This window comes from Dicentrarchus labrax, unplaced genomic scaffold, assembly GCF_905237075.1.
Source record: "Dicentrarchus labrax unplaced genomic scaffold, dlabrax2021, whole genome shotgun sequence".
Taxonomy (NCBI): Eukaryota; Metazoa; Chordata; class Actinopteri; family Moronidae; genus Dicentrarchus; species Dicentrarchus labrax.
Window position 1 is genome coordinate 12,843,960 of NW_026136724.1, and position 13,077 is coordinate 12,857,036.

The window sequence follows — 13,077 nt, forward strand, 5'->3', positions numbered from 1 at the left end:
AAAGTATTCACCTTAAGTCCACTTCACTACAGGATGGTCAATACGTTTACCCTAACATTACACCGTCTCTGTGTTTATGCATCCTTGTGCACATATATGTGTGTGTGTGTGTTTATCTGCTTGGTTACACGTGCATGTGGGTGTATGCTGGAGCAGGCTCAGAGCTTGAACATTTCTGACTGCTTTCCCTGTCTGTCTTTCTCTGTGTGTTTGTGTGTACGTCTGTGTAACTGTCTGGGGGTGGCTGTTGTCTCATCTGTCCGTTATCTCTGTGTGTGTGTGTGTGTGTGTGTGTGTGTGTGTGTGTGTGTGTGTGTGTGTGTGTGTGTGTGTGTGTGTGTGTGTGTGTGTGCGCGTGTGGTGTGTCGTTCCTGCCCTGTCCTCTCCTGCTTATGCCTTGTGCTATCTCCAGGCAGCACTTTATCCGCCCAGAGCGTCCCCACCATGTACCCCGGCCAACTGGCTCTGTTAGCCCCAGGAGGATTAGCCGATTCGGGCACCAGTACTCTCCAGCCACTCAAACCCTCTCCCTCCAGTAACAACCTGTGTTCGGCCTACACCAGCGAGGGGGCGCTCTCTGTTCCCAGCTTGTGTGCTCCCACCCCAGGTAGGCATGCGACTGTGAATCCCAGTCTGCAACTGGCCTCACATGCTTCCCCACAACATGAGAAATGATTTGCATACAGACAAACACAAGTGCATGCAGTTGGTTTGTCTCCCTCACAACAAGACATTTCTCACATCTTTTTCTATCTTTCTCTATCTGTTTCTCTCTCTGTGTAAAGTGTAATGGCTAATTGTTACATTCTTCCTGTGTATTCCTTTACCTGTGTCTCTTTCCTTCCCTCTCATCTACCTTTTCTGTCTTGCCCTTTTCTCTATCTTGTTTATCTCTGTTGTTTTTCTCTGTCCTCTTGTCTCTACGTCGCTCTCTTCTCAATTTCTCTCCCCTTATCTTCTTCACTTCTCCTCTTCCCTTCTCTGCACTCTTCTTTTCTGTTTCCTTACCTCTTCTCTCCTCCTTTTCCTTCCCTCCTCTCTCTCTTCAGGCTGTGTAAAGTTCAGCTGGGGTTCGGAGCGTTTGGCCTTCAAGCCTGGCGGCAGGAGGACGCGCTTTCTGAGTACGCCCTGCTTGGCTCTTTGTGTGTAACGCTTTATTTCTTTGCTCTTCTCTTTTTACCCGTCGTCCTTACTTACTTTTGTTCTTATTTTTTTACTCCTATATCTGTCAAGTCACAGTCGTCCTGTCTTCCCATGGGTTTCCTTATTTGATGGAGGAAGACCCTCTGCTTCTGATATCACCAGTGTCCTGCAGAAGTCAGCTTTTCAGGCATTAGTAGAAAAACATTTATTCACCCAGGCGAAATCAGCTGAGCATGCAGACTTTTACACACTTTTACACCTTTCTCACTGCAGCAGGCAGGGTCAAGTACTTGTACTCAAAACCTAAAAGCCAAACTAAATTTCTAGCTCAAATCAGGGCCTTAAAATTAGGTTCGCAGCTTTCTGCAGATACAATTAGTTGATTTTTACTGTTTGTGTATGTTTAAGAAAAGAATTTTTTTAGGTACAGAAGAAAAAGGGCAAATCAGATATAAAAGCTAACTGCAGGACACAGGAAATTGGCACAATGACAAATTTAGTCTTTTGTACATTCCCAGAGCTTCCTATAGTCATCTTTACTTTCTTTTTAATCTTCTGCTTCCCACTATCGCTATCTTTCTATCGGTATTCTTCCTTTGACATAGTTTTCCTTGACAAACAAGTCATCTCTTAACTTCACATTCAGTTCCAACTTTGCGTACTAAAGAGCATTTTTCAAAATAGAAAAATCGCATCATATTTGATAGAAAGGACACAGCAAAGTGTTCAATCATAATGTCATGTGAAGTGTACAAGCCAAATCACAGATGAGAAAATGTGATTCTATGGCATAAAACATCTTTATATCTTTATATCCAGCGATATTAGTGATAGGGAACTGAGTTTCACTAACCTGTTTAAAGTTATAATCCTTCTGATTTCAGTCCTGATTAATTGGGTGACACCCAGGGTCACTGTTGTTAAAAGCAAGTGCAGTTTAATAACAGGTCCCAAAATTCTGGGGGCGGCAGACAGACACTTCTTTGTCAGAAATAGAACCGAAGAGATACGCGTCTATCTGTTCACAGTGCAGCCAAACAAACCCACATTGTTTTGATAAAGAAGTCAGTCAATAGCAACCTGATTTCATGCTGCATACTGTGCAGTACCCATTTACCAGCTCACTTTGGCTACTCTATCTTGTCTTATTACTCCATGCAATATTTATTTATTTATGCCACTAACAATGAGGACTAATATATATATATATATATATATATATATATAGAGAGAGAGAGAGAGAGAGAGAGAGAGAGAGAGAGAGAGAGAGATTGATTACACAATGTTAACATAAAAAATATAAAATGGGTTTGTTTTCATGAAAATCTCATGGATTATAACTTTAATGTTATAGCAATTAGAGTAGTATAACCTAAAAAATATTGCATGAACACCAGTTAGGCTGGTGGACAAAACACTTATATGACAGCAGCTAAAAGACACATATTGTGCTATATGTTTACATAAGTTAGAGATAGACGATAAAGTTTTGTTTGTCTGAATTTTAAATCCTGGCTGCTTCCATTTCTAACCTTTGCCTCTGTGAAAACAAGGAGATTAATAGGGAAAGACAAGTTGACACCTGATGACTTGAGTTTTCTGCCGTACAGTTTTATTTTAATAGGAAATTTATTTTGTTTTAGTAAAACTTAACTTAATTGCAATGACTCATTCGTTTAAGAACAGTTCTGTCCAAATACTGTGCCATCAGTCTTTATTTATTCATATATTTTCGTGATTAAGAAATTGTTTTTCTCAAATCATATTATAATCATAATATGTAGCGTTGGTTAAATGTTTTGTGCTTGATGAAGGGATTTTTATGAATGCCTCTGAACCCTCTGCAGCTCAAACCCTTTCTCTCCCTTCCTTTCCCCACACCCCCTTTCACCCCCCCTCCCCACACCCCCTCCTCACCTGTTCCCCTATCACTGCACAGCCAGGAGGGGAGAGAGACAGACCTGGGTCTTATTGATATTTACTTATTGTTCGTAAACAGGTAGCTTAGGAAAAAAGTGATCTAACATCAGCATTAAATTCATTAAGGTAAATTACCTTTGATATCAGCCTGAAAACAAAACTGAATTGCCATTTTGTTTCACTTAAATGTTTTTAATTCGATGACCAAATCAGAGATGTGCGCAGCAATTCAGAGGTCTGGAAACAGCGTACTTTAGGATTTTATATGAATCCTAATTTGGACCCAGTTCTGGTGCGGCCCTGTGAGCTGTAGAGAGGACTCAGAATCAGGGGTTGGTTACCCAAAAGCATCTTCAAGCCACAGTACATAAGCAAGTCTTTGAGGCAGTGGACTCCGGTTAGTCTACTGTTAAACACAAGTATTATCTTTAAAAGCTTTGGTTACAAAATATTTATATTCCGGTATTAACTGGTCTGTTGCTACTGCAGTAACTGTCAACCAAGAGTGTTTACCAAGTTGGTGTCTGCACTTCCTCAGAAGGTTGCCTACATATCTTGGCCTTGCAGAAAGAAAGCATCTTTACGCAGTTGTTGATGTGTATAAAAATTGCAGTCTTGTGACTTGACATCTGTGGTCAGCCTTTCTCACGGTGCAGAGTGCAGAACACACAGCAGACACACCACTAAATCATACACTTAAAAACTGCACATGAATTAACAACTACTTCACGTTCCGGGGTTTTGATCCCAGTGCACTGTGTGACAGGTACTGATCTCACTGTAAAGATGTTATTGGGCAACTCAACCCCAAAGTGTTGTTTATTGACTACCTCAAGTACAAATAATCATACTTGGATGCATTGTGTTTGGTTGTCGGGTGTTGTGGGCGGGGTTTAACTCTGACTCTCTCCCAATCCTCCAATTGTTGTCTTCCGGCCGCACAGGGAAGATGGTGAAAAAAGTCTGCCCCTGCAACCAGCTCTGTAGTAACTATCTCTCTTTTTGGTCTTCCCTCCCTCCATCCATCCCCTCTTCCATCCTTGCACTTGCTCTCCCACGCTTCCTCCTGCTCTCTAATGTCCTTTAGGTTCAAACTTTGATGCTCTGCCAGATTTGAGATCAGTTCAATTCAGTTATTTCAGCTCGTATGACTCACAGAGACATTGTATTTTTACATTCAGACATTTCAAAGATCCGACAACATCCAGTTTGAGGACTGAAATTACTGAACTGAGCGGCCATCACAGATTCAAACTGACAGCGCATGCACCCGCAAGCTCACACACACACATGTTAAAACACTAACACATCAGAACAGCTGTTAGCCACTCTGCCCTCCCCTCCTCCTTCCCTCGTCATGGCTTGTGGTCTTGACTACATTGCCCAGAATCCCATGCTGCTGCAGTCAGTCATGACTCAGCGTCTCCTCATTCTTATTTTCCTCCATTTTATTTAGCATGACATGACAGTTTCTCTCAAACTGTATTGTTATTTTTTTTTTACCAGCAATCTCTGCATTTTATGTCTTTTCTTGTGTAATATCTGATACCAACAGATAATCTAAATATTTCATAGCTAAGCTGATTTTGTCAGCATGGCTTTGGAATCCCTTAGAGCAAAGAGATAATAATAAAGACAATTTTGTGAGTAAATAATTATTATGCCGTATACATGATAGTAAATTACAAGTACAATACTCTTTCACTGGCCTAAATGATATGTTAAAACTGTACTTTTGTGAAAAATATACCTGTATGTTGTGAGGGCTGTTTCTGCAGTACTGTGGATGCAGATTTGATTGAAGTGAAACATTAAGTTCTGAAATTCTGTGACAACATCTGAACCAGCAGTGTGTAGCAAAGAGTTGAGGTATTTTATAATTTTCCTCCTCTCACCTCTCAGCATATACTGATTTGTAGAGAGGCACTTACATGATTATGATTATGGCATCATGTAATAGTTCATGCTAAATTGAACAGAGGCTACATGTGACGACAGCACTTACAAGCAGACACCCTGGCCAGTTTGCAGTGTGTGTGCTTTTTTTTTCTGCATTGAATTTGCTCTGATGAGTTTGATGGTCAGGGGATGGCTAAAAAGCAAATTACCAACTGTTACAGAGCTTGAGTGCCATCTAATGGTCAAGAAATAAATCAAAACAGGAGATCAGCTGTACAGTACAAAGGGTAACTGTGTTCAACAGCGGGACTTGCTCTGCTTCTTTCTTGTTGGAGCATCTTGTGGGTGAATGCTGCATATAATATGATATATTCTGTAAAAGGTTCAGTATTTGTTATATTTGTTGGCAAAAGTGCCCATGTTCTGTCTTGAAATGTCTGCTCTAGTATCATAGTTTTTCTTTTTGTTCCCGCCAGCCATCATTATTTTCATCATTACAACTAAACAATATAATTCTCTGACCTACCCTAAAACTCCCGCCCCAATCAGCCTCTGTCACCATGTAACGGCCCCTTTTCATGGTCAAGACAGGAAACGCATTTCCATTCATAAATAGAAAAACATGAATTATCATCGTCTAGTTTTAACAGTATCTCACATTCTTTGCTCTTCTCCTTCTCTCTCTCTCTCTCTCTCTCTCTCTCTCTCTCCGTCTCCCTCCACAGGGACTAATAGCACCAATGCAGTGAGCGGTTCAGGTGGTTTGGGTCAGAGCCAGGGGGGTTCTCAGTGTCTGCCCCCCAACATGTCGGCACCCCACCAGAGGAAAGGAACCTTCACCGATGACCTCCATAAACTGGTGGACAACTGGGCCAGAGATGCTATGAACCTCTCACAGGTTTACTGCTGTTTTATGTTTCATCTTTCTGAAGCAGACGTTGTTTTGACAGTAAAAATGTTGCTTAAGCAGTGACTCACCAGTGCCTGTATTTAGTTTACCGGACAAGAAGACAGATAGAGGAAATAAACTAAACTCTAAATGGTGGTTTGTTAAAAGCCAAAGTGACTGGGAGAATAAACAAACCTCTGCCAAAACCTACCGGCATTTGGCTGATGATATGTTTTGTAAATCTCTACCAGGTCCTGCATCCATTTGGCTCTTTATTTGTGTTTGCATTGACCAGAACCTCAATTAAGAAAAGAAAAGTTAGTCTTGAGAAGTTTTGTAAGAAAATTCTGCTTGATTAAATCTAATCTAATACTCCAAAGGTTAAGAGTAGAGACAGCAAATGCTTGGTATTTCTTTACTTTAAGTCAAGCTCTGGGAACATCCAGTAGTAGATACCGTTGCACAGCGTACATTTTTCCAGGCTGTTTTTCATAAGAAATGTGAAGCATTTTATTCAAATTTTAACGAACTTAAAACCCTCTGCAGTTACATTTCTTTGTCTTTATTTATCCCTAAGGTTTAGAAAATAACTGTTCTTTGTGATTAATTTTTGCTGTTTAAAAACGTATTGTAAAACTAACTGAACTAAATATTAAAACCTTTTCAGGGGAAGAGGAGTGCCAAACAGCTGCAGCAGGCCCCAGCACAGGGACACAGCTACGAGGTTAGTTTAAAAATACACCAGATCACATCATGGCCGGATTAGCTGTTGTGCACGTACATCCTCCTTTGTCACCTCCATACATGGCAGACCCACAGATCATACAGTGCTTCTGTACTGTAACAATATCAACCAGGTTTATGTGCCCTAATTAGTTGGTGGTAACTTGATAACTTTATTTTGGAACATGCACCGTGTACAGTATTAACTAAAATAATAAAACTAGGGCCCCTCTACAAGACAGGACTACAGATTGAGCTAATAATTCAAAAAATGTATTTATGTAATATAATGTATACATATAAGGTCTTAAAATAAAGAGAAGAAAGGCCAGTGTTAGCTTGAATAAACTTTTCTCTTTCTTTGTGTAAAATATCCACCTCTCCAGGTTATCCAGTCAGCCAGTCTGGGCAGGAAGTACTCTGCTCCCAGCCAGCTGTGTACCAGCAGCATTGGAGGTTCAGCCCACCTCCCTACAAACTCCACCACCGCTACCTCTCTGGCCGCTCGCAAGGGCTCCCTGTGCCAACCCCCTGCCTCCTCCACTCCACCTCAACCCCAACCTCCCCAGTTCATCCACTACACCCCCACCGCTGCGTACAGTGCACAATGGTCTGGTCCTGCTCACAGCCTGTCAACCCCACACCAGGCCCCTGCACAGCCTGGGCCTCTACTTGTCAGCACCTCCCAGCCCCTGGGCCCCTATCCCACCACGGTTGGTGGACAGGGCCAGATTCCCGGGCAGGGGCCACTCCAGGCTTTCCATCTGACCAACACTCTGCAGAAGTCAGTCAGCAACCCAGGAGGACCCAACCTGAGGACCACGTAGGGCTGGGGGTGAGGGCTGGTTTGAATCACGGCCCGACTGGACTGGATTGGTGTGGAACAGAGTCTGATGCGCTTGATCGGTCGGAGAGGATGGAAGAACTTGCGAGGAATGTGGAGAGCAGGGAGTTTGAAAATGAGTATGAGAGCTTACCTGTTTAAGAGGAGAAAGGAAAAAAGGAAATGAGGAGGAAAGAAGAAATCAGGAATGCGATGTGGCCATCTCCACAAATAGTGTGATGAATCTGCAGTTGTCACAGAACCAAATGCAGTCACACAATCTCCCTTTCTGCTGTGTTTGACTGTGTTTGACTTGTGACAGCCAGCCAAATGCTCAAGGATAAAGGAAAAGACTCATGAGTGCAATGTTAAAAGGCCAAAGAGGTTTTGACAGGGTGCAGGATTGGCGTTAATTACTGTTTGTGTGTAAGGTATCGTGTATAGGCACTTATGGCTCGGTCACACTTGTTCCATTTCATGCTCTAAATTAAGTGAACAAGTCTTTACAAGGCAGGTCAAACAATCACCCTTGTGAGACAGTGGAGTTGTATCAGGTTGGGGGTGGAGGAATGTGGTGGCCACTTTTAGCCCTTGTGTTCACACTTTTATTTAAGGTAACTGACAGAAGGGAACACATCGCATTAAGGTTGTCTTTCTTTGTGTTCATCACTCTGAAATCAAGCGGCGGCAGTTTTCTGCCAGCTGTTTGCATCATTTTGCATCCCTCAAATGAATTCGTACAAGGAAGGCTGCAGATAGCAGCTCATAAAAGTTTTGAGAGCAGAATGGAGAGATGTTTAGAGCGGCCTCTTGAGTTTTTTCTTGTTCAGGAAGTGTTTTTTCGTCAGTATTCAGAATTTGGAAATTTTTCTTAACCATGAAAAGCACAAAAAAATCAAGAACAAAGAGCTGACCTCGAGCTTGGTTTAGAATAGGTGTAGTCCAGCACATGGTGGGGTTTCGATTCGTGGTTGCTACTCCTCCGTTACCTCCTTTGTCTTGTCTCCCTTGTTTGTTTGTCCGTCATTCAAACAGGTGGAGAGAGATGGAGGAGAGAAAGTAGACGAAGAGGGAGAGCAGCAAGCAGGTGTTTGTGTTAAATAACAGTCAAACACCTCATCTGTTTCGTGTTCCACTGCTTACTTTACGAACATACCGGCTGTGTGCGCGCCATTGCTAAAGTACTAAATGGACATGACAGATGCTTCTGCACACCGAACGCCTCTTCACCATCACGACACCACCTCTTCCTCCATCCCTCTCTCCGACTCTCTGTTGCCATTTGAAGCAATAACAGCAGAAACCTTTTAGAGAAAAAAAGCCCAAACATGAGAGAACTCAGCGTGAAAAAGTGGCCTTGTTATCAGAATAATATAGAGTCCCTGTACAGTTTGTGTCTCTGTTTATTTTTTAGAATGTCAGCTATGATGATTCCATTTTGTTGTTTTATTTTGTTTTGTTGGGTTTGTTTTGCTTGCTGCCCCCAGCTAGCAATCTGAGACACACACACACACACACACACACACACACACGCATGAGACATTGATATAAATACACACACCTGCATACACACACAGCCAGACTCATGTAAATACATGCACATTTTTGGAGGTGTTGTAGCCGTTTAACAGACATAGATTCACAGAGTAATGCCTCAGTTCTCATTACCATCATTAGGTTGGTTTCAACATTTGTGTTGAAATGATTGCAATGTACATTATTGTCATGATTATTGTTGTTAATGATTATTATTCTATTTAAAAAGAAACAAAAACAAGAACGTGTTCTGTCGATGGACCTGTTATACGCGCACATCGGTGTACGATGTGGAAACACTGTGATTATTGTTGTTTATTATTAGAAAATGTTGTTGGACAACATTAGTTTTAGGGTGAAATGTCACAAATAAAAAACAAAAAAACAAAAGCATACAGAGAACGGTTTTGGGGTCCTTTCACTTTCAATTCACTGCTTTCAGCAAATGGATTCTTGTCAAAATGTGAAAAAAATTTAAATCCCTCTTTTCAATAATCCTCTTAACATCCAGTTACTGAGGACACTATCCAAACCAGATGCCTTATCAACAACTAATCAACTGCAGTTTCAGTTCATCTTTATAATTGATTGAATTGAAAGTTGAAACTGACCTCCAAGCCCGATTACAAAGACAAACCGGGGTGAACGGCAGGATAGTTGATATTTAGATAATAAAGTAATGCTAGCTATTTTTTTTCTTAATACAGTACTTATATATCAGACACTTTAAATAGCCCTCCTCTAACCTTTCTCCCCTGGTTTTGTTAGATGAATGTGAATGTATAAACCAATGGTGTCCATTTTAATGTACTTGAAAAAAAAGGTCTGTCTTTTCTTTTTGCTTTCTTTTGCTTCCCCCTGACCCCCGACCCCTAGAGCCTCTGGTGAATACTGGAGGTGGTTACTAGTGCCTTGCATCCTTCCTGTTGCTTGTTCCTTTGTGGGGTTGAGGCCTCGGGTTAAAGTAAGCACACTTAACAGCATGTGTGGAGAGTTTTTGGGTGCCGCTTTGAAGTCAGTGGTGATGATTGGACCTGGTGTTAGTGGAGCAGGCATTCAGTAGATTGGTGGAGATGCGGTAATAATGGCTTTCGTTAGCTGCTACTGTGTGCACTACAGCTGGTTTGTGGTTAATTCTGTTTGATTTCAACTAATTGAGAGTGTATCTTCCTCCAAAAAACAAGACTGTTTCCCCATGGATTGAAAAACTGAAAATCGTAACTATTAACCATATAACTTAGCTCTTTGAATTGACTGTGTCTACGGCCCGGTTACACCACCAACATGATAAAAGATGGAGAGAACATGAGTTAATCAGTGCCATTTTTTCAGGGTTTTAAATGTAGATATTGGGAAGAAAAAAAACGAGATGAGAATATTTTATAAGTTTCAAGGAGGAAGTTATTGAAGATTGTATTTGAAGCTTGGACCACTCTGTACTTTAGGGGCACTGGCCCTGGTGCAGGATACAGTCAGCAGAGGACGCATTGGTATAGTGAACTAAAGTTTATTTTAATGACATATCTCTAGTGTCCTATAGATTTATGTTTTTACCAAAACGCATGTTGATGCTGTGGCCTGTGGATAAAAAAAACTAAGTCTCCTGCCCTGGTTTTGAGCACAATTTTATTATTATTCAGTGAATAGCGAGTGCGTACATTTGCCAGAGAGAAACAATAGTTTGTTTCACTAACTTTATAAAGGCACATCTACTGTAAACTTCACATGGATTTGCAGTGAAATTACCACAACACAGTGGAAAAGCCCCAGACTGACTACAGAGCCATGATCACATGCCCAAATAGAATATTTACTATACAGTTACTATGCATTACAGACTTTAAAGACCCTGAAAACTTTTTTCCACATTACATATTCATGGCTAAATAAGCATTTCTTAAGCTTAACACTCTAAAACTCTGCTTTGTCAGGACTCTGTGGGTGTGTTTTGAATCAGATTTGATTGGCAAAGACCAAAAAACACCCACCGTCATCAGATTCTGATTCAGAGTTTGCTATTTCTTGATTGAGGCAAGGAAGTTAATTTTTCCACCTGAGCCCTGCCCACCAGTGAGAAGAGAACAGAGAAACAGAAATACAGAAATCTCTCATTGAAAATAACTAATAATAATTTAAGTCTATCAAAATGTTGGCATCATTTTTTCATGTAGGAACCCATCACTAAGAAACTGATTGAGAAAATAAGTTTCCAGGGCCTTAAAGTGAAAAGCTAAACAAAGGTGAACAATCATTGTAGGAGCCATTTTGCACCTTGTTATTATCAGTATTTACGAGGCCAGAAACAGATTTGGTTGGTAATGCCTCCTCATCTGAGAGTTTCTGCTATTGGGCAAAAAAAGCATGTCTTCAAAAGTTGTGAATATTGTCTCATCCACTCCTTTTCCCACTGTATGTGTCTGAAGCTGTACCACTGAGGTTTAATAGGTTTTAATAACAGAAATGACTGTAAACCAAAAAACGAAAACAAATATTTGAACATAAGGGCATCACAGTGCTAGTTGTGGTGTTGGTGGTGGTTATAATGATTGTGCTGGTAGTGATGATGGAAGTGATGGTGATAATGGAGTTATGGCGCTATTAGATTCAAGGCCTTTGACACCCTGTCCTCCTTTTCTCTTTTCATTTGTCAGTGCAAATGACGCATATCTGGTACAAACTCTGACATTCACTTAACGTATTTTGTGTTGTTTTTTTTTTGTTGTTGCTGGGAATGGGTATTCTGGATTCACATAAAAACATAAAAAGGTTACTTTGTAAAGTTTGTACAAAAATAGCATCGCTTTTGCCTGTTTTTGGGATGTTTTTCCATTTCTCATGAATAATAATGCAACATTTTTACTACTAGGCAAGTTTGGTTGAAGCTGTGAATAATCATTGAGCCACTTTGCTTTAGTTCTGGTTATGAGCATCCTGTTTATCATGATCTGTCAAACCAACTGCCACCAACTCAGTGCCATTTGACTCTTTGTTAGTGGAGTGGAAACATGAGGGGTAAAGAATTAAAAAAGAAAACTGAGTGTATTTACCTGCTTTTACTCACTGGAGCTGGTTTGGTTGCCAGGTAACATCCTGGATTTTCACTTTGCAATTGCTCGAGCCTCAAATGATTTCCACAGTAGAAGATAGTACTTTGCTGTGTCTCTACTATGTAATTACTATGAAAGGAATGCCTACTACAATGCAATATTATTTAAAGTTACAGTATGCTATCAAGCTCTGAGGTAGTGTTTGACAGTTACACCTTGCTGGAGGACTCTTATTTCTAACACTCCAGAGTTAAACATCAGTGGGTGCAATTTTTGTGAAGTTTTTTTAATGGAGTTTTACTGTGAACGGCTCAAGAGTTATCCAGTGCAAGCACTCTTATTGTGAAGTTTTGTAAACTAGTAGGGTTCTTTTTCTGGTGAGACACACACACACACACACACACACACACACACACACACACACACACACACACATAGTGTAGCAATAGTTATTTTTAATAGACTAACACATTAGATTCAGTTTTCACAGTTTTTGCCTGTTCAGGACTTGCTAACCTTTTATGCTTTTTACTGTAGAAGTGCCCACATGTTAACAAAATGCCTTCAGTGACACACACACACACACACACACACACACACACACACACACACACACACACACACACACAGATTGATTGATTCAGTGCATCTCCTTGCCGTTTCATGTAGCTTGCTCCTGTGGAATGATGTCGAGTCTCGAGCACAGCAACAGTTTCTCCTTCAGACTGTTACTGAACGTGTTGATTATGTTTCTGATGCTCTCATGTTTTATTTTTTATTTCTCACTTGTTTTTATCAGCAGTTTTAATGTCTTTATAGCGGCACCTAACTTAATTCAGTGGTTTCATTTTCCTGTATCGTGCTTGACATTGTACAAAGTGGTTGGATAAAAAAAAAAAAAACATGGACGAATGAATGAGAGAAAAAACAAACAAAATACATGTAGGGAGTCATCGGCAGCCTTTAAAGGTATGTTTTGCACTAAGTATAGAGTGTTCAAGCTTCATATTAAAAAAAACTTTGCGCTTTGCGCTACAATACAATGAAATTTGTTACTTTATTTGTAAAAACTTAATAAATAAAAGTTGTTTAAATGA

The 13,077-nt window shown here is 40.6% G+C and overlaps 1 protein-coding gene across 16 annotated transcripts in view; it reads left to right on the forward strand.

Annotated features, from left to right (window-relative positions):
* wnk1b (WNK lysine deficient protein kinase 1b) overlaps positions 1 to 13,077 on the forward strand; it is a 92,144-nt gene extending 79,067 nt beyond the window's left edge. For 12 of the 16 annotated variants that reach the window (XM_051392173.1, XM_051392177.1, XM_051392178.1 and 9 more), the window contains 6 exons: positions 413 to 607; positions 1,050 to 1,142; positions 4,008 to 4,049; positions 5,688 to 5,860; positions 6,519 to 6,575; positions 6,961 to 13,077. In XM_051392173.1, the coding sequence (XP_051248133.1) occupies positions 413 to 607; positions 1,050 to 1,142; positions 4,008 to 4,049; positions 5,688 to 5,860; positions 6,519 to 6,575; positions 6,961 to 7,401 (1,001 nt within the window). In that variant the 3' untranslated portion in view covers positions 7,402 to 13,077. Of the gene's footprint in view, positions 1 to 156; positions 608 to 1,049; positions 1,143 to 4,007; positions 4,050 to 5,687; positions 5,861 to 6,518; positions 6,576 to 6,960 lie in introns of those variants that run through there. The other 4 variants (XM_051392176.1, XM_051392180.1, XM_051392184.1 and 1 more) reach the window with 4 other exon arrangements.